Genomic DNA, 23,153 nt, shown 5'->3' with positions numbered 1-23,153 from the left:
CTAATTCATTTCCAGTTTAGTGCACCACAATACTCAGACATGATAAAATATGCGTGATACAAGTCTGGGCTACTACAAACTCGGCCACTTCCATTTGAAACACCTCTGCAATTTTGTTTTCCGCAAGAAGTTGACCGTTGCGTTTCCTGTACGAAATTTAAGTTCATAAAATGTTCCTGGTGCCACGATTTTCTATGTTTTAATCATTTTTTTGTTCAGTATCATATTTGTCAGTAGCATGTTTTTTTTTCCTTTCCATAAACGTCTTTCGTTTTTATTTTGTATGTGTCAAATCTGTATTTAATATTAATTTGCTTAATAAAATTTCTGAATTTGAATGTTTTTTAATAGTTTATATCATCTAAAGTAAACAAATTAGCTTTGCACAGAACCTAAAAGAAAAAATAATTAATACTTATGAGAACCTTGTTTAGAAATAAAATATATTTCACCAATAATAATAATAACCACGAAAACTAGTGAAGTAAAATCTACTTACATCTACTACTACTACCTAAAATGCTAAAAGACATTTTTATCTTGACCTTCTCCATAACATTTTACAGAGGGGAGGTTCAAATTAAATTATTCGAGAAAATTACTTTTAGTTATTCGAAAAGCAACAAAAGACACACCCACATTCACATTTCTGTAGTTGGAAACAAATGTTTGAAGGAACTCCCCTTGGGGTCTAGGGGAGTCGCCAAAAGAAAACATGATTTGAAGTCAATATACATTATATTTCCATTGTTTTTACAATAAAATAAAACAAATATTTCGGGCGGTGGCGTTTTCCCCTATACAGTTGCACGTTAATATCCCGGAACACAAGCCCCTAAAAATTTCAATGCCGCAGTCTGTGCCACGACACCCCGCGCCATGGTAGTCACCCCGAGTCAAGAATTAATGCGATATTTCTCACGCGCTTTGGTGGTGACCAAATATGGAAGTGAAATGTCTCGTCAGATGCAGATGTTGAATTCGCGCCGTACCTTCCATTTCTGAACAAAACTCGCTAAATTTGGCGACTTTACTAAAAATTTCGGCAATTTTTAAGACCTCATATTTCGATAACGTGGTCACGAGGGCACGTAGTTTCAGTGCCATAAACATGTTTTCCAATGCTCTTTCGAATGCCACCAATTTGGAATTTTTTTGAATTTCCTTGATCGTGATGTTTCCTGGTAAGCAGCCATTTCCACGATGTTGAATTCGATGTTTATCAATTCTTGATAAAACTAAATAATAATTGTGGTCTGACAAGAATAACAATTAATGCTAGAAACTTTAATTATGTGACATTACGAATTATTGTGAAAAGATGATACTTCTTTGCCTTGCTTGGCTAGCGCTAATTGTTTTGCATTTGTAACTGAGTTATTTTTCTCAAATTGCCGAATCAGTTCATTTAAAATTTTTCTGTTTGGTGTGTTTCTAATTTCTGAGTTATGATTTAATTATGTCATGCTATACAAATCATCAACAAAATTCTCACGGATATATGGTGGTAGTTTTCTTTTCAATTGATCTACCATTATTTCTTTTTACTTATCGAATTCTGTAATCTTTCTACCATTTTATTCCACTCATGATAAAAAATAAAAATGGTTTAACTAACATGGGCGGAATCTCGCCAAGGATACTTAGCTCGCACAATACTAAAACTGTAACCCTAAACAAATTTGGCGAAACCTTTCAGCTGAGAATAAAAGCAACAAAATAAATTCTTTCTCGGTTAAACATTTTTCATTTCGTTCTACGATTATATATTCAAGAAAAAATTTTGCATACTTTCTCTTCCAACTAATGCTGCTGTAAAATATGGTTTGTTAAATTAATTTAAGATTAAAAAAAAAAACCATATTCTTACAAATTCACACAAAACAATAAAATTTGTTACCTGGTATAACGTTATCCAAGTTTGTTAATCCAGAGTTTTCTGGTGTTAACGCGCTTTCACCATTTCTCAATCAAATCACTTTTTAGAGGGAAATAATGAAAACTAACATTATTTTGAGGAGCTCGAACACTTTCTGTTGCTGAAAGCAATCCAAGACACATCGAATGCATTAGTAAATACTCAGAACAAACTGCCTATGTTTAAGTCAACAGACATACGTGGAACGCATTGTGGCAATGTTTTAGTTTTTTCGGCAGTTTTGTAAATTACCGCAAGGTAGCGTATTCGAGCGCTGGAGTTGCGAATTGCAAAAGCAAAGCAAAGAGCAAAAATTGAAAGTTATTTTAAAAGCCTTGCTTGAATTAATTACAAATATTTTATTTGTTAACAAACATAAGATGGCAACAGTTAAAAATTTTAAATTATTGAGATAATATTTCCGATCATTTCCATACAATTAAAATCACAAGAAATACGCAGACGACAATCTATTACGATTTATCTTTCTTATTGTTGCATTAATAAAGCTATTTTTATTCGCAAAAATAAATAAATAAATAAATAAATAAATAAAAAAATAAACACCTCTTGGAGCGATTGGCGTCAAAATTGAACCAAAGCCTGTTTACATATGCATTCATATATATTCCAAATTTCAACCAGAACGTAGCATTACTTCTTGAGATAGGGCACTCACAATGGAAAAAAAGAACGATCGATTGCGCTACCCCCTTTTTAGCTGTTGACACCAAAATAAAATCAGCTCTTATACCCACTAAGGGCTACTTGTCGATAAATTTTTCTTTCATTCCGTTCATTATTTCTTGAGATACAGCAGTCACAATTGACGACAAAAAACGTTCCATAGCTCAACCCCCGTTTGAGTTATTGACACCAAAACTGAATCAGCACCTGTTCCTGTTAATGGCAACATATGGACCAAATTTTGTTCGATTCCGCCAGTTACTTCCTCAGGAATAGCAAGCACGTGTAACTCAATAAACGTCCCATTGCTCCACCCCCCTTGGAGGAATTCGCGCCAAAAACCAATGGCCACAAGTTCACATAGGGGCACATATGTGTACCAAATTTAGTTCGATTTCATGCGGTAGTTTTTGCTGTAGAGCGGCCACAAAAAACTGGTCACACACAGACGTGACACACACATACACACACACACAGACAGACAGACATTTTCCAAAAATAGTCGAAATGGACTCAGCACACCTCAAAACGTTCAAATCCGTCAAAATTCGAAATTCGAAAATTTGCACGAATCCAATACTTTCTTCTATATATTAGATATAGAAGAAAGAGATATATTAGATATATATTAGATATAGATATATATTAGATATAGAGTAAAAATGCAATTCACATCCACAAATAAATCGTAACCGCTATATTGGGCAGTAAGAAACATATATCAGCATTTTATTCAGAACCTAAAAAGTTTGGTTCACTTGTTTAAAGTTACTTGGTTTACGGTATTTTTAAGGTGAATAATTTTAATTATTGTTGTTGTTTTTATTATAGAATACGCAATTGCGTGCACTTAAATTTAATATGCAACCTGAACCATTTTCCAGAAAATAGTTTTTTCTTTCTTTTTTTTATAAAACGTTTAAAACTCAAAAATTCTTAAGAATGTGTCTTTTAAAAATTTTAAATAATTGTATGGTTTTTATTGCATAATAAATAAATAAAAAAGAAAAAAAAAAGGGAAAAAATCATAGTGTTGCCACACTGAGATCAGGAGTAACAGCAGCTACTTTTTTTTTTCTTCAAAAAAGTAGCTTGCGTACTTGATTTGTTGTAACTTCTAATCCAACTTCTTTATGGTTCCACGCTGAACATTTTTGGACGTGTTCAGTAAAAAACATTAGAGATTAAAAATTTTTCAAAAATTTCAAACAACACTAGGGTAACGTCACCAGTAACAGACATGCTTAAGACATTGCTCTTAGGTTAACTTAATTTTCTAAATAAAATAAATGAATTTAGAATTTACTATTTTTCTCTCATGCAACTACATCTCATGTAACGTTTGACTGCTTCTGGAGCCTTTTATTTAGTTAATTCTATTTTTATTTTCTCAATTTCGAAAAAAGGTTCTACACCCCAGTAACAGACACCGACAATTTTGATGATACCCAGTAACAGATAGGATGAGGTAAGGATGAGGAATGGTCAGAATTCCCCATTACTCTTCAAAATAGGCAAAAGTTCTTTACTTTTATGTCTAAAACCTTATTGAGTTCAAATGAACATGAAATACCGGCAGACCTCGTGGTGGCTGTTCATAACCTTCCACCACAGCCTTGAAAATACCAACTGGTTCTTAAAATCCACTCTAATAACACTAGTTGGTTGCACCGTCGCACAGTGAGACGAAAACGCCAAAAAGCGCTTAAAAGTGTTTTTAAACCTCTCTCGCTTGTTTGTTTACACAGGCATGTTATAATGGATTTTTCTCGATTTGCTTGGGCTCAGGGTCCAAAGTTCGCAGGTTTACGCAGCTAATTCTTTTTCAGGGTCTTTCTACAGACCATTTATGACTAATTAATATTAATTTCTAAGAGGACATAAGAGGACATTTTTTTGTAGAGTGTTTTGAAAAAAAAAAAAAAAAAAAACACCTTGATTTCCGAAGTTTTTGGTGTTGATCAAAACCAATTTTTGGTTTGAGAATTCGATTACTCATTTTTTTTGTCCTATTACTATCGTTGGACACGAGAGAAATTAAATATACCCGCCTTTAATAGGAAAAAAAATTGACTGCTTAAAAGCATTTTTTGTAAATTCCCGCACTCATGGTTCTTCAACTTTCTAAAGGCTCCCTTCAGCTTTGTAGTGGACGAAAGGATCTAAAATTCCAGTTCTGATTGCCTAAGAGGTAGGCCTGTGCAAATTTATTAATCCTCAATTGGTTTAGTATAGGAAAAAAAACCCGTTCATAAGCGCTGTTTGTGCGTCCGCTGTTGTGCCGCCCCACTGTGCGTCGTATTCATGGGTCGCACTCGCAGCAACATCAGTTTTACCCGCTTAAAATTCGTATTAGTTAAACCCAAACTTCCGACTGTCTGTTACTGCTGTCGTTACCGTATCACACAAATTCTTAAATTTCCAAATTTTTTAATTTTTGTGAAAAAATTTGTTTTTTCGAAAAGTAATCAAGTTTTCTATAAAATTAAAGTGAATGCGATTCCTCTTTCAATGATCTATTACACATTTCCCATTCAATATGAGTTATAACATTTAAAAACAAACTTTAGCAAGCATTGCAAGAGTATCGTATTTACAGAAACTGCTGACCCTTCATGGTCCCACTCTAAAATTGTTTGGATATATTTATCAAAATATTAAATAAAAAATCATACTTTTTTTTCAAAATTTTTAAAAGACATTATCTGAAAAATTTTGGACTAAAGAATTTTAAAACTTTGTAAAACCCTTCCCTGTCTTAGTATTCAAGTTACATATCCATATCATACTGAAGTGCACCTAATCGTCTTTAAAATAAGCTACACCTGTAACTCCTACTGTGAAAAGGTGAGTTTTTACATTTCACAGTGTTTTTTTACGAACTTCAAAAATTAATTGCTCATCAATTATGAACTACTAGCAGTACCCGCACAGCGATGCCTATGCTAAAAATTTAAAGAAAATCCGTTGAATTAAAGAAAAACAAATTACATCAAAATTACATTTGCAGTAGCTTTCAAATGTAAAAAACTCCAAAATTCATCGCCAAATTCGCCAAGCGACATTCTAATCAAAAAGAAAATCAATTAACATACGCACAATCAATTTAAAATAAAGTAATAACAGTAAAATATTCATATGCAACACAAAGGCAACTTCCTCCTTCCAGTTTTATGTCAAACTAGTGGTACCCGCACGGCTTTGTCCGTAATAGAAAAATTAAAAGATCTTTTGGTTCGCCTGTATATTTACAAATAATGTATGGTGAATTTTCTCGCCAATTGGCTTGTACCCATGTCACGATTCCACGTTATGATAATTTCGTATCTCGCCAATTGGCTTGTGTCCATGTTACGGCTCCACGGTATGATAATTTCGTAATTTACTCGTCCATCTTATGATAATTTTGTTCTTAAAATTGGAATAGAAAAAGAAACACATCGAATTTTCGAAAAATCGCTTCAAGGTGCAAACCCCCATGCTACAAACTAACTTTGTGCCAAATTTATAAAAATCGACCGAACGGTCTAGGCGCTATGCGCGTCACAGAGATCCTGACATCCTCCGAACATCCAGACAGAGAGACTTTCAGCTTTAATATTAGTAAAGAAGATAGTTGTTTTAAGAATTATACAATTACTATAAAAAAATTTAAGATGTCATAGAGTAAGATTTCTGAAAGTTTTATGAAAATCTTAGGTGTTCAGGTAGAGTGCCTTGTTGGTTTGACATGGAATGAATGACCCATGGGTTATAAATCTTTAAAATCTCTAAACGAGAGGGGGGGGGGGGGCATGGAAGTAAAAATAGCCTTGTATACAAAAGAAGAGAATTCCATAATTAATCCTTAAATCTTTTGAATTACTCAGAAATAATTTATTATTTTTCATCGCAGTTTAAAAAGCTTTTTACCCATGACGATTGATTGAATAACTCTCTATTTCCGAGATCCTTTCGCTGATGAAATTTGTTTGTTTTATTATTTGGGGCTCCGATAAGTTGAAGCATGACTTCGTTATTGTTTATTTTTTCTTGAGGGTAGTATGGAAAGCTGATCCCCCAGACTAAGCTGAGTTCAACTTTTTTTTTTTTTAATAATCGTTTTGTGAAAGTATTTCAACTAATGTTCACAACAATAACATCTTTCTTTTTTTCTGAACTCCTCAAAAAGAAGTAAACATTGTCAAGGTCATGCCTCAATTTATCAGAGCGGCACTTCACAAGATTTAATAATATCAAGTTGTAAACTTTGCAGTTATCTAGGCGAGAAGCATAGTTTTAAAACTTCAACTCAATTCACACATCTCATGAAATATTATGAGCTTTTCCTTCAAAATATTTTAGCTCAAAGATATATTAATCTTTAAAAGAACTTAAAATAGTCTTTGGTTATTTTTTCGCAAAGCATTTGTTCCAATCAAAAGTTAGATTAGTTTCATGTTTTTTTTTTCTGGTGAAACATATGCTGATTTAATTAATTTTTGGTGATTATGGATTTTTAATTATTTTTGGAACATTTTGAAGATGCAATACTTGCATCTATGCAATTGCATAGATGCAATTATATATGAAACTCGAAAATTATTTTTACATGTATCTAAAATTATTCATCATCCTATCTTTCATCCCAAACTCTTACGCTAAATTTCATCCTTATACATGGACAATGGTTTGTTTTTAAATTCACTTTTGCTACTTGTAATTCTGTTGCTTTTGTAATTTTTTATTTGAGTCCAGATACCTTGATACATGCATATTACCATTGCAATTTATTTTATTTACACAAAAAGGTGTTACCTTTTTCGCTTCTCATGTCTGTGTTTTGCAAAAAATTGCATTTGAAAAGTTAAGATAAAAAAATAGAAACAAATATACATTTTTGCTTTTTTTATTGACCACCATGTATTAGAAATACAGAAACCAACAGTACAAAGCAAAAATCATCAAGATGTTTTCTTTGTATTCTACAAGTTAGAGGACAACACAGAACAATGCTAGACCAATAAGCAATTTCAAAAATAGAAATTTAAAAATAAGAATAGCACAGTCCTAGTGAAGAATCGTTAAGTATACTATAGAAAGAAGCACAAACCATAAAAGTGCTATATTACCAACTGTTTAGTTGGCATTTCATAAACCATCAGTTCTATAAATGCAGGCAGTAATTATTATTTTTTAGCATATAATGTTTTAAGAGAAATATGTGTTCCTATGAAAATAAGGATACTAAAGGTTCTCAGAGAAGTGCACAATAAAGTACATTGGAACAAATAATTTGAAACAATTATTATTTATTCATTGCAAAACTACTTATTTTGAAAATAGTAAAATAGTTTAAACAAAGTCCAGTTAGGTACATCATATAAATGTTACACTTTCATTATTTGAAAACAAAAAATTGGTCGTAGATAGGTATTTCCTAAACAATTGCAACTTTGTCTTCATTTTAAATGGTAGTTCAACTTGATTTTCATGTTTCAAATGCCTCCAAAAGTTTTGGTAAATATACATAGATTCCATTTTATTGAAAAACAAAGTGCATCAAGAAAAATTAAAGCTCTTAAAAGTTGTAATAGGTCACTGATGCGTGTAATTTTGAATATGGTAAAAGCAACTTATCAAAGAGCGATTTTGTCGCTAAATGTTATTTAGTATCTTCTTTTCAAGTTGGCTTTTACCAAACATTTTCCGACAGTAAATCTCTTAGTACCATGTTCCTGACATGCCAACTAACCATGTATGTAATATAGGCCCTGCTTTTGTATCCCAAATCTAATCAACTAATACTATGTTATGGCACCGCATATGAACGAACATACGTGGGCCATTAGGAGAAGGATACCAGATAGCTCACGCCTCATACCTTTTGTACCAAAACCGCACCAGGCGGTAATGGTAAATAGGTATGAGAGACGTTAAGGCCAAGTTACACACAAAAGAATTACGTAAAGTCATCACAAAAAAAATATAACTGTGGAGGCTAAGTACCGCCTCCAAGTGTAGTGTTCTTAGAACATACGTGTGATATATCACTGATATATAGGACCAACGTTCATCGAGTCACTGCAGTTCCTTATCGGGAATTCGGTTCTAGAACCAAACTCGACCGATTACCGGAACATTCAGCGCAGCGCTCAATAAATTTAGCCACAAGTGGAAATAGTTAATGGGTGAAATTATACAGCGAATGCAAATCGAGATTATAAAATCGCTCAATTTTGAACTTCCTTGTGAGGGTGTGGCTAAATGGGCGACAGGGAATCATACCTTCCCAACCCGAGACCTCACAAGGAAACGCTTTTGGATCCGACTCCGAAGGGAACCAGCCCTTGGGTCCTCACCGACGTCACAATAAAACTTATATGTATTTTCATCAAGAAAAAATATGATAAATTTACAATAAAAATAGCTATAATACAGGTGATCATGGTTTCATCTTTCTCGTAGACCAGCTATGAGGAAGAAGAACCACGAATGATATCTAGCAGAGATGATGTTGCTACGAATCAAGTCTGGACAACAGCTGAAGATAAAGGATGATGTCATTTATGGCAAAGCTCTGTCCCGGAGTCAACTCGAAGCGGACTGCACCGAACTGCTCAGAAGAGTGTCTTTTCTTTCAGAGGCCATACGGATGGCAAAATTGGTAAACCAATCGTTGGCTCCTCTCTGTTTTCTTCATTATGCCTTTCTTGTAATATTGACGTATTGAGCGGCTGAGCTTGTCATAATTCATGGCAGGTCTGTTCTTCCTCTTTCCCCACAATCTTGCGACTCTGACAGAATCCTCAATCTTGAAGATTCCTTTGGGCCTGTCCAACCATCGGATACATGAGCCATACAAGTGTGGCTGGCAGAGCAGTTCTTTCAGAAACTGCCACAAGTGGATGTGAGAGTGAGAACCGGGCCTTCCACTGCCTGATGCACCAGACCTCCCGCAACGCTCAGCATCGCAGGATTCATCACTGATGTCATCTATAAAGAATAATAAAAAAATAATATCAGGAACGTGAATCCAAAAGACATTCACAGAAATTAAACAAGTAATGCAATTTATTTAAAATTTTTTGCTTCAGATTTTGTGTAGATTATTTCGTTGCTTTAATGTCAAACAACACTGACAGTAAAATCCTACGAAGAGCAAATCTTCTTATGAATAATTTATTTTGGTGATACCCAAGCCCATCATTTAGGGTGGTCGGGAGGAAGCAATTGACCCCTGTGGCTTTGAAAAACTCATGTGTTCACAAAAAGTTGAATGTGGTTTTGGTTGTTTCTCGGTATAATTTTGCATTGAGTATGCACCCTTTGACCCCCCCCCCTCCCGGAAAACATCGAAATGACGTACCTGGGAACGGTGACTTGAACTTCAGTGTCTACGAGACAATAAGTAGTGCTTCATTTTTCGGTATTTTCAATAAACTACTTAATATTGTTTTAGACAGCATTCTTTGATATTAGAGTGACGATTTTTACCTTGACCAATATCGTGATTTATTAGTGCAAATCAGGAACGCAACAATGGAGGGAGGGGATGCCTTCTCCAGAATTTTTCCTATCCCAGATCGATGAACATAAATATTTTCATATCTATTCAATAAGGACTTAAGAAACAACACCCCTCCCACGAAAGACTTCAGTTAGCTATAGAGGTGCAAATCATTTCCATTCCTCTTCTAAAAGCTGGATGGGGCTCAGCAAGGGCGTAGCAAGGGTGGATTTAACGATTTGTCCCCTTCCTGAACAGAATTTCTCATTTTTTGGCCGTAGATAAGGACTAAAATTAGTCATATCCCCTCCAAAATTTTCTGGCAGGGAACATCACATTTTTGGGGCTCGCATCCTGAAATGCAGTGCCCAAGTTTTAAATAGCAGTTGTTTTAAGGAAGCAAGCAGCTTTGAGGTTGTCGATTTGCGCATAGTTATTGATTGAGCAGGCAGCCCATATTCAAGCCATGTTTTTTCGTAATGAGTATTATATTTTACTCATACACGCTACGCTATAAAGCTGCAAAAATCTTTTCTTTTTGTTATTTAATATAATATTTATTTATCGTCTGAAAGCATTTTTAAGCGCCCTTAAAGTAAAGATCTGGGTCAACAAGTGCGAAAAAAAATCATCTCTGGATGACAGCAATGCGACTGATATGGACTGCACGACAGATGCTAACAAACACTGCAAGAAGTTTTTCTAGCAGCAGCAAACAACCAAAGGAGAAGTAGAAGAAAAAAAAAAGCCCATGTGCCAAGTGCAGGTCTGTTTGCAAACTAAACAACATCTAAAAGCTTAAATTCAAAAAAGAATAAAAAAAGAACATAATAACAATGAGATGGGGAAAATTCAGAGGCACAGTGGGAACTTCGTTTAACTGGGACATTCACACTCAGACGAGAAAGCCAACCAACCGCGAAGAAAAGAGGGGGGATGAGAAGCTAAGAGGCATTTTTTTCTCTCTCAAAAGAAAACATAAAAATTCAAGCATGAGACTCTGGAAGTAAAAAGCAAGTGGTCTCAAGATGTGTGGTAGCGGTTTTTTTTTCGTATCGGGAAAGTAGACGCCATGATGCAAATTTAGAACTGACATCATTGCTACTTGACGTCAATGACGCGTAAGGTCGTGATAAGGTCATGGACGCTTAGGCGTTTTGATAAAATGTGTTCGAAAACTTCATAAACTAACAATTGCTTTCTTGTAGTACGTAAATATCATCGCCCTCTGAAACAAAGAAAGCTATGTCGAGTTTAGGAAAACTAAAAATTTAATTTGGAGGGAATTTATATATTTAGGTTTAGCTATTAGAAATCAACATAATCGGTGGAAAGAAAAAAAAAAGGAGAAAAGGCTGAACCAAACAAGTGTACTTTTCGACATCGATTTTCTAACATCAGCTATATCTAGGAAAAGAAATAAGAAGATAGTGCTGAACCACACAAGCCTACTTTCTTATATACCGACGTCGATTTTGTAACATCAGCTATACAGTGGGAAATAAATTAGAAGATAGTGCAGAACGAAACAAGCCTACTTTCTCATTTATCGAAATCGATTTTGTAACATCAACTAAATCAAGGAAAAGAAAAAAGAAGATAGCGCTGAACGAAACAAGTCTACTTTCTCATATATCGACATCGATTTTCTAACATCAGCTATATCAAGGAAAAGAAAAAAGAAGATAGCGCTGAACCAAACAAGTCTACTTTCTCATATACCGCCATCGATTTTCTAACACCAACTATATATCTTTTTCATAACTGACGTATACTCCGATTTTACAAATCAAAAACTGAAACATCCGAATGAAGTGCTCCGGCCATCGGCCAATATCGTTCGAACGAAAGATGTTTTGACAAACTCAAATTGTTCTACCAAATTATATTTGAAGGGAGGGAGACCGACCAACAGACATATAAAAGTTGACATCCAAATATTTTCCCCATATCATAATCCTTATTTCAATTCTTTTAAATGAAAAAAATACTTATATTTATTTAGTTAATTTTTCTGACTTCTTTTCATTCTTAGATATATTCGTCAGTAAAAGTCATACCTTTATCATATAAATTTTGGTAGAATGCTAGATTTTAACCCAGTGTTAACTTTTTGATTTCAGAGGGCAACTAAGAAAACAAAATCAAAAAATTGGAACAGTTAAGAGAAAATAAATAATAAACGAACGGAAGGATTTATAAACTGTGCTGAATTTTTATTTTCAGACAGAAATCGGGATCATAATATCAAGAAATTGGAATGGTTAAGAGGAAAAGAAATGAAATGAAAACAAAATGAAAGCTTTTTGTCACAATATCTTTTTGACAACGAGGAGAAAAAAAGATAAGTTGCTACAGCTTTTGAGATATCTTACAGATGTGACGCCCCTGCGGATAATTCGCACAGATGTAAAAGAGATAAATAGATAAAACTGAAAAAAAAAAAAAGTTCAGTATCAAAAAAAAAAAAAAAACTAATTCTAGGAGTAAAGAAGTATGTGTGCTGCTGCACTTGGATGTTTTCGTTTCAACATTAAAATAGAGGATGTGAAGAGTCGGTAGAGCTGTTTTGACGTTTTTTTGTGACGTTAGAAGTATCTCGATAAAACTAGGAACGAGCGAAAAAAGTCTCGTGATGTGGGGAGAGTTGAAAAATATTACCGACGGAATTCCCAGCGCAAAGTAGAAAATGGGATTTAAACTGCTGTTGTTGGAAAATTCGGCGATTCTGGAGTCATATATAGGTCCTGCTTTCAACTTCGATGAAAAAATGGACGGCGTGGGGAAAAAAAGAGAAAATGTTGGAAAGCTTTAAAAGATGAGATGAGGAAAGTTTGACTACGCTGTTCTGAATCGAATTATATTTATGAAAAAAGCTATTTTTTAAATTTTATTTTGCAACGACTTTTTAATTTTACAGAAAAAGAAATATTTTTGAGTTTTAGTTTTTTTTTTAAAGTGGAATTTCTTATGCGAATGCTTTGAAATTCCGATGCGCAACCTTTTTGTGTGACGAAAATGACGTAGTTGTTTTTTTAATTATTGCTTTAGAAAAAAAAGAAAGAAAGAAAAGTAATAGTAATTATGAAGTAAAAATACTTCAGCGTTTCAATTGTTTCCAAAATACTAACTACACAGTTTGTTTGTTGATAAATTTAACTGGACATTTTGAACTTTCAAAATAAAGCAGGTTTTCAAAGATTTCTTTGATTCAAGTCCAGCCATCAGTTTAAAAGGATTAATCCACATTGCTCAACTTCAGCCTTGAAATTAGTTTGTAAACTTTTATAGTTAAAAATTAACTTTATAATTACTTCTGTTTATTATTATTTTTGACAATTATTTAAAAACAGATTTCGGGTACCTAGTTTTCTCGTTGTTTATATATTTTTCTCATTAAAATATACTATTTTGTTGTGAATATGCCTAAGTCAGGTGCAGAAAGAACAAAGAGCGGGGCGCGAGAGGAAACATGCGGATAAAGCAACAGTTCAGAAAAATGTAAAAGAAAAGATAGAAGTGTCATATTTTTATTGTGTGTCTTTAGGACACATTTTTTCCTCCTTTGAAACATTTATAGATTTTATATAAATTAAATAAATACATATGGGGGAAATAAACAGTACAAAAACTGTATTTATGAATGTTTCAAAGAACTCGCACATACATAATACTGTACTGTCCAAAAAATATTAAAATAATTTACTTTTACTTGCCTCACAAATTTCAAATTTCCACTGAAATTTGTTAAGGAATAAAACTTTCAAAACTGTTCTTTTTTTAAGGTGCTTAAATATATGTTTCTAGAATATTTTGAATAAGTCTTTTTAGCATTTTATTGAATATTGTTCATTACACTAAAGCGTTTATTAACTAAAAAAAGTAATAAGAAAATAACAAAAAGAATTAACTAGTTTGTTCATTAGTTTGCTTTTGGATGAATTTTCCCCGACACTATAAGGTTTTATAGTCATTTGTTTTCTCCCCCTCACCCTGTTTGTTTATTTCTTCCGTTGAGCGTTTAGTCAATTAAAAATAATTATTTAAGTAATGTATGAAATATGTTACGAGAATATAACAAATAATAATAATAATTCTTTTAAAACCATGCAATTTAGCCGTAAAGTCATACAGATGAGTGCTTTATGATTCTAAAAATCAATTTCAAGTCAAAAACTTTTAAACACAGCTTGGTAACACAGCGTAACTTTCTTTTCTTTTTTTTAAAAAAATATTATTTTTATTTTCTCTAAAGCTGCATTAATTTTGCGCTGAATGTACAACTTGCCATTCAGAAACTAGAACAAACATCTTCTCTACGCTTTCCCGAAACTAGAAAAATCGTTTGACTTTAAATCGCTCTTTTTCCCCGAATGAAATGGCTCAACTCGACTGAAAATCGCGACTGAGACAGATATATATTTTTTTATATTGGATTTCTTCTTGGAACATTTTCTATCCTAATCTCGACCGCGAATGACCTGGCAGAGGATGCCGCAGGGCAAGACCACATTCCTCAAGCCAACTGGTTTGGCTGCTTTCTGGGGATTTTTTCCGATTGGTGCCCGCCGATATTTACCACTTTTCGTCCCTCCCTGCCGCCGAGCTATTTCCACTTTATTTTTTAGTATTATTATTTATTTTTTTTCCTTATTTACTGGTTTGATTACAGTTTTTATACTTTTGCCGGGGAATGGTTTGTTGAGTAATAATTGTTCGTCGAAAAAGAGGGGATTTTGTGGAGCGAAAGAACAGGTGCGCGAGGAAAAAAGAAGATGAAATAATGGAACAGCTCCCGAGTTCTTGCTCTCCAACTGGATTTGAGACTCGAGCGCAGCATTTAAGATAGGATTCTTTTTTTTTTCTTTTTTACTTTTAGATTTAGCTCTTTCTTGCAGAAAAGGACCATTTGTTGAACAACGCTGTTGATACTGGCGCTCAAAAATTAATGTGAATAGTTAGTGAGTACAGTTTATTTTTAGCAGCGTATGCTATTTTTAATAATAAATCAGCAGCTTAGTAATTATTAATCCATGAATCTGTAATCCAATTTAGTTTTTCAGTTTTCCGAATTTCTCCTTTTGTTCAAGTTTTGTCAAATGTTCATTGGATTTTGTGGTATTTAGTTTCAAAGATTATTAGTATTTTGTTTCCCATAATGTGTTGCACGTTGTTTCGCACAATTTTTAGTACATTCAGTAGTGTGAGTTTGTACAGAGGGATAGATTTTCAGTAAAAAGGATAGAAAATGGGAATAGAACAAATAAAAAGTGTAGATGCCCTTTTTCATGTTCAAAGCATATTCTTAGAGTTCTAATTTGCCAAATTTTTTAAAAATATTCTTTTTAAAAGTGATTTAAGGAAGGCAAATAATGGCACGAAAAATGAAAATTGGACCAGAGTTTGATAAACAATTATTGACATACACAAACGTATAGATAAACTTGAGAGACTAACCGAGCATTATATAACTTGGAGGAAGACCAAAATAGTTTGAAAAAGAGTCATGTGTTGTTTTTTCAAATTGTCCCAATGAATCATTGTCAGGGAAAATGTTTCCTAAAATTTGCGACTCAACAACTTCAATGATTCTCGTTTTCAGCAAAAGGATATAAGTATATTTTCGCCATTAACAACAAATTCCTGAAAATTATTTTCATCATTTGAAGGGAAGGAGAGGGATCATGAATTACTAATAAGTTACATTTTAAAAATTCATTTGCAAAGGATTAAGTAAAAAAATGATAATTAGAGGGAAAAAAGAAGCTTTTAAATTTTCGACGAAGATATTTGATATAAAATACTTTTTCTATTTTTATAAAATTTCATTTTACTTTGCAAAATTTCGAAGTAAATGAAATGGTAATTAATACTGGATGTCAAAGTTAAAAGAAAATGTTTGAGGATTTTTTTTATTTCTAAAGACGTCTTTTCCTGGCTCGATAAGTATCTTTTTAAAACACCCAAAACACCAAATAAAACTAATCGCTGTAGATTTCACTCCTAAACATAGTTTGGGTACTTTAACCCTTTGCACTCGAGATCTCTTTTGCTCAGTTCTCATTTTGTGCTCAAATTCTTTCAATTTGAACTCGATTTTCGTTTCTCAAACTAGTTTATGAATAAGCTGATTCTCTAAATCACTAACTTCAATCCCCAAAAAGGGTTCCTGTGGGTTTTACTACAATTACGACGCCCCCTTAGAAGGTACACCTGAGTGTTATCCTAAAATTACGATGTCTCCTTTGAGGGGACAGCCAAGTGTTATGCTAGAATTATGATAGAAGGGACTGATAACTGTTATATCTGAATAACGATGTCTCCTCAGAAGGGAAAGCCGAAAGTTACCCTAGAAGTACAATGTCTCCTCAGAAGGGACATCCAAGTGTTATCCTAAAATTATGATGTCTCCTCTGAGGGAACATCCGAATGTTATGCTAGAATTATGATGTTCCTTCAGAAGGAAGATTCGAGTGTTAAGTTAGAGTTTCGTTGTCAGTGGCCAGTCCATTCAGAAGGGATCTCGAGTGTTATTCTAGAATCACAATGTCTCCTCAGAAGGGACACACGAGTGTTATGCTAGAGTTACGATGTTCCTTTAAGTGGGACATTCGAGTATTATGATAGAATTACGATGTCCTTTCGAGGAAGACATCCAAGTGTTATGTCATAATCACGATGTCCCTTCAAAGAGAGACAACGGAGTGCAAAGGGTGGAGTGGTTGGAATCTCTTTTATAGAATCCATAAAAGACACTTACCATCACTCTGTGCACCTTCGCTTCCGAAATCGTGGCTTCCAACGGGTGAAGCAACAGAACTGCTACTGCTGTCTGGGGCGACTGTTCCCATAAGACTTCCGCCACTCCTGGAACCAGCCGGGGGTGACATACGGTGTTGGTTGTGGTAGGCTGACCACTGGTCAATAAGACCGCTCATGTCCAGCAGACTGTCTTCTGGTCGGAACGCCATCATCGGCTGTTGCTGTTGTTGGTGTTGCTGTGGGGGTGGTGGGCTATGTCTTTGAAAACTAGCAGCTGTAAAAATTAACATTTGTTAGTGAATATTTTAGACAGGCAAATGATACAAAAGTGAGTCAATAAATAAAGAAAAAAAAAATGGAAAGAAAACAAAATGTTTATTACAATAAAATATCTGAAAGTTTATGCCTCTGGCGTCCAGTGGCGAAACCAGATTATACACCTATTAATTTCGTCCTACGTGTTTCATTCTCTTTTTTAAAAAGCTTTCATAAAGCACATATGAGGCAGTGAGAAGCAAAAAGTGGCAAAATTAAAAATTCGGAGATAATCAATACACATGGTAGGTGAACTTCTCCTCTGTCTTGGGGCAAGAGATGGTACTAGTAGCCCTGGTAGTTGCTGCTATATAGCATGATTTAGAAAAAAAAATCAATGAAAGCCTACCCAGGATATTATCTTTAAACGCGTTTTACTCAAAACTTGAAATTGTCCACTTACATGTTGGAAATGTCCACCTTTGCTTCTCACTGCCTCATATGGCTTTAAAAAATAAATTGAAAAATGGTTGGTTTTCAGGAAGCGTTTTAACGCCCACTACCCATACGGATTAGGATTGTCTTGCACACACAAAAAAAAAAAAAGGTAAATCATCATTTCTTGTATCCCTTTGAAACATTTACTGATTGCATAGTATTGCATAGTATTTTTTTAAATGAGGTTTTTTTTTATTTATTACGCCAATTACAATAGTATTCCACAATCTACTAGACTTATGAGTCTTAGACATAACACGCAGATGGGTTATTTTTCAATTGCTTCTAGTGTTTTATTTGTGAATAACAAGATGAACAGGTAATTTATGAAAATGATAAATAATATACCGATGTAATAACAATTTTCATTCTTCAAAAACTACTCTTAAGCCTAAGCAAAAACAAATTAAAAACCCCATTTTGAAGACAAAAAAATCCGAAAGATTGAGTGAAAGCTTGAAGTAAAGAAACTTTAGTTTGAATCAGACTTTTTAAAATGAAGCAGAAGAGTTACATTTTTATTTTTAAAATATGTATTTTAGACATCTGATTGAAATTTCATCCGATCGTTCTTACGTCATGGAAGTTCGTTAAATGACAAAATAATTCGCTTTATTGAGAATTTACTATGTTTACATTTCCTCACCAGTATTTTTTTATGCTAGAAAAAGTAAAAGCCGCATATATGACTTCAGTAGCGGCGTTTGTGCTGCAATGGGCGTGCCCTAAACAAGTGGCAGTCACGACAATTCGGAAAGGTCATTGGCCAATGAGTTCTGAGAAGCGATGACTTCATACTTACATAAGCGTATTAACTTACACTTCTTTCACAGTTTATAATTTAAAGAAATTTTTTCCTTACTTTAAAACAAATTTTTTCCTTATTTTAAAACACATTTTTTCCTTTCTTTTCCCCCTCTTTTTTTTTCTTTCTTAAAATGTTTTGTGGTTGCTAAAGACGCTGCACAATAGTTATTTTTACGCAATAAATTCATCTTCGACTGAGTCAAGGAATTTCGAAACTATGTGTCGCAATTGCAGTAATTCGTCATATTTTATTTCAAGCTTCTTACAGTTGAAAGTGAATAATTAATCTAAAACTGATCGATTAAGACAAAGTTGTCCCTATTAAGTAAAAAGCATACAAAAGTATTTGGAATACGATTTCTTCGGCGGTGCTAAAGATTTTTATGTTGAACTTAACTATCAGAACTATTAATTGCAGCGAAAATGGCTTTATGAATTAACAAAGCGTACACATTAGTTAGTCATACTATTCAAACAATATTTCTCTTCTTATAAAGAATCATATTTATTTAAATCTTTTCTCTTAAATTAAAACAATTCTAGTGAAACTTCGCAGAATTTGAAATTCATGAAAGAGAATAATAGGGAAAATGACTTTAGAGAAACTTACATAACCTGATTGCAAGCAGAAAGTAATTTTGTAATGAATTAGTTACAAGTTAAAAAAATAGCAAGAAACTAGTTAGATTTTTACTAAAGATAAAACTGATTTAAAGGTGACGGGGGAGACAATGTATAGCTATGTAACGCGCAAAGAAGTACACATTTTTTGACGCATATGATGACAATATATGTCATGTTTGTAGTGTAAATATTTTCATACATCGTGAAAATATATGAGTAGATTTACTTTCGACAGTTCTATCGATTAGGGGGGGGGGGTGAATTATGCCAGGCAGGATAACAGTTCAATGTTCTTGATAAATATTTGCTTAAGTAGCCTTGGCAAAACACCAAAAGCGTGTCACAAAAGAGTCCTTTATTATTAAAATGAAACAACTCGTCTTTCTTCATGCTCTTGAAACATGACTAAAGACAGGAAAAAAAATTCTTCGCCATACAGCACTTCCATTGTGTTTGATCACTGAAGATTCAGATGAATCGTTTAAATCTCTAGTTCCTTCGTAAAACAAAACGAGAAAGTAATCTTATGTTTAAAAAATGGCGCCATAGTGGAAGTCAATTTATTGAAAGATTGAATAACCGCTCAATGGTCCTTGAACTTAAGAACGTCAAGAAAATCAAAATGGCCTCAGAGCTCGATTGATTCAATTTTATATAACAAGGCGCCATTGTTTTGCGACGCCAAAGTATTTGGAGTCTCTTTTCTATATAGCTGTTAAAGAGCAATTATCATTATTACGTTTTTCTTCTTTACTTTTTTTTTTGGAGATGAACATTCTTTACGCTCATGAAAAAACAATAAGGAAGTTACAGGATGGTTCTATTTCAAAACATGGAGTTTTTACTCTTTCTGAACTGCATTTTTTCTAATTGAAGATGTGAGAAGGTCGAAAAATTTTTTTTTTTCCTCACGAAACTATTTTCAATCATATTGTCCTCAAATAACATTAAGTTTAATATGCAAAAAAGCTTAAAAAAAAAAAAAAATCTACATTCTTTAACGATATTTTTTAAAAATCTAAATCTTTACCCTACAAATATGTCGAAAATTAAATTGTAGCGTGATATCATGTAAGTACGTCAAAATGTTAACGATATGCTTGTATAATATTATGTCTCAACTAATTTTTCCTTTTTTTACTGAGTATTTTGTATAACACGCTTGCAGATTGTTCAAGGTGTTTTTCGGACATGATATTGATCGAGTAAGGCCTAACAGCTACAGAAGCGAAGACAAAAGATTGAACTAGATGAAATAAAAGTATTTTGTGACAAAATTGTCTTCACAGAGCATGAATTAAAATCTTCGAACATTTAGCTCCATTTTAATATCCCGAATAAAATATTTCTTGTAAGCTAGAAGCATGTAACTGAAATGGTATTTGCAAAGCTGTCTCTCACTTTACCATGGACGAAATCTACACTAGTAGTAGGAGCTAAGTAGTTTCTTGAACAAAGATGCATCCAGCTTTTGGTTTTGGAAGGAGTCATCATAAAAATATTAACAAACGACGGAAGAGGGAGGGGGATAAGTGTAATATTTGACTGGGAATCTAATCCACTCCTTGCGATAATTTCTCGTAATTGAAATCCCTAAAACAATTTTAGGATATCTTCGTCACGTTAGGGGGAAAGGGGGGATATGACCATCGTGACACCTGGATCCGCGCTATTGCATATCTGAAAATTTTTATATTTTCGCATCAACAATAATTTACTGAGCTGTAACTTACACATACCTGTTTTCCAAATTTCCAACTGTGCGTAGAGGATGTCTCCACCGTTGGGCACTTTCTGCCTGAAGTAAGCTTCTGAGAGAGTGGACAGGCCTAATCCATCCATATTGAAGTGTTGCACAATGTCTGTACTCATGCCATATTGATTTAGCGTCCATAGTAACCAGGATTTGGCTTCGTCCAAGCTCCACATCGCTGGATCTGACGAACAAAATAAGCAAAACATGAATATTTCCCTATATTTTTCTAAATAAATAAATCTTTAAAATATCACAATAAATATTTATATTTCAATTTATTTCAATTTAGGGTTTTTTGAATACAAACATTCATTTCAAATTAAATTTTAAAAAAATCTAGCAAACATCATTATATTTTGCCCTATGTAATCGAAACTCCCTGATTGAGTAGATGAGAGTAAAGACTATAACAATAGAGAGGATAATTTACTATCTAAGAGAAAAATAAAACGTTTGTCATTTTGTAACCAGTTCCTTGATAGTTTCGGGTTGTGATAGGAAATAATTACAAAACAATATTTGTGAAAACATATAAGCATCTATGTAAAGTTTCAGAAATAATATTTATTTTAATGTTATTACTAAAAAAATGCATTGTGCATATTTCCTTGGGTATTATACATTGGAAACCGTTTGACACGCAAATGAAGGTGTACCGATTTTTTTTTCATGTTATAAGAGTTTATTGTTAAAATTTATTTGTATTTAGTTGTACAGTATACTGTATGGACTACTATGTCATTTTGTGCTTACCATTTTTTCGTGCTAAGCGTTTTCGTGTTAACATATTCCACTGTATTGGCAATGTTTAGATCTCTCGCAGGAACCAATACATTAAAATGCTTACATCGTCTGTGCACATTTGACTTGATTATATGTTTTCGGGAAGATTTTTGCGTCTTTTTATGTTAGACGTGGCTGTTGAGATTCTTTGTATCAGTTTAACTTTGAGATGCTTTTGGGTTCCACATAAGCTATCGCCAAAAGAGACTAATAAGAAACGCCATGAGGTATGATCGTGAAGCGAGATAAAGAGCATATTGCATCTTTTTGACCGGGTACTCTTTCATGGATAAGATAAGGAAAACGTATGATAAAATGATTAACTATTTTGTAAAGAGTGCTTGATGCTTCGAAAATTACTTGAACTTATGGATGCATACATTTCAGTTTATAAAGATAAAATAAATAGGCAATACATGAATAAAATCATTTAAAAATCTGAAAACTGCTCCTATGTAAAAATTTTCTATAATGAAAACGAATTTTTCATCGATATCTGTTTTATCCCTTTTACAAAATTCTTATTTGACTGAAGTCACTAATTTTTTGCATTCGTACCATAATAATGCTAAAATCAATATTTTAGAAAATTCGAGGGTATTTTACTTTTTAGCAAATAATAATGATACTTTTTTTTGGTCAATTCATATAAATTTAAAATTTATCTCTCTTGTTTCTTTTATTTCCTTAAACTATATAGAGTCAAATTAACCCCTTTAGAACAGTTAAACCTTCTATTGCAACTGTCTTAAAAAAAGAAAAAGGCCCAGTTTTTACTCTGAGTTGTACAGTGTGTTTTAATGGAGACTTCTAGAAATTAATATGTATGTTTACTTCTTGATGAGATTTAATATTACTTAGAAATAAATATCTTCTGCCCTTCCTGTAGCTTTTTCCCTGCCCTTCTGCGTTAAAATCAGCTTATTTATTTTTTGTAATACAAATTATAAGTTTTCGTGATTTCACGTAAAAATTTTTTTTCAATGTATTCATTCAATGAGTGGCTCTAACAAATAAAAGCTCTGGAGCTTAACTTGATGCTTGCCACAAACAATGCGGCCATCTATTGTTGTAAAGCAGGTGATAACATGGAATGTAATTCCGCGGCATAGTCGGAAAAGATTTCATCAAGCGTAAATTAGCAGCGTCGAATATGTCCAACAACCGCCAGAATCGCAGGCTAAAACATTCGCCGGAAATACTTTTCACACTGATAAAGGTGCAACAGGTCGAATAATGATGTTTGCACGCGATATTTATTTCCGGCGGAGGAAGACGAGGTGAAAAAAAAAAGTTCCTACTTAGTGTCATAAATGAATGTAATAGTTGTTACTAAATTAAAGTAATGACTTTCATTATGATGTAATTAAAAGATGACGAAGCTAAATGTGTTGATCAGTGAAATCACTGGTTTATTATTCGAGTCCAAGAAAACTTTGACTCAAAAATAATTAAAATTGCAAACCTATTCGTGGATAAGGAGTTAAGTATAAACACTTCTGATATTTAGAAGGTATTAATTTTCTTATTTAAAAATATCTTTGCATAAGTTCTTTGAAAATGAGTAAGAGATA

The 23,153-nt window shown here is 33.3% G+C and overlaps 1 protein-coding gene across 1 annotated transcript in view; it reads right to left on the bottom strand.

The window, feature by feature from the left end:
- Positions 1–7,487: 7,487 nt before the first annotated feature.
- The window catches only part of LOC129223135 (DNA-binding protein D-ETS-4-like), a 32,284-nt gene continuing 16,618 nt past the window's right edge, over positions 7,488–23,153 (bottom strand). The window contains exons 3-5 of the mRNA XM_054857702.1: positions 20,780–20,977; positions 16,855–17,130; positions 7,488–9,580 (exon numbers count right to left, since the gene is read on the bottom strand). Coding sequence (XP_054713677.1) covers positions 9,225–9,580; positions 16,855–17,130; positions 20,780–20,977 — 830 coding nt within the window. The 3' untranslated portion in view covers positions 7,488–9,224. The remainder of the gene's footprint in view (positions 9,581–16,854; positions 17,131–20,779; positions 20,978–23,153) is intronic.

Source organism: Uloborus diversus, chromosome 5 (assembly GCF_026930045.1).
Source record: "Uloborus diversus isolate 005 chromosome 5, Udiv.v.3.1, whole genome shotgun sequence".
NCBI classification, from domain to species: Eukaryota; Metazoa; Arthropoda; class Arachnida; order Araneae; family Uloboridae; genus Uloborus; species Uloborus diversus.
Note: the sequence above shows the minus strand (reverse complement) of the source record. Positions and strands in the feature narration are given on the sequence as shown.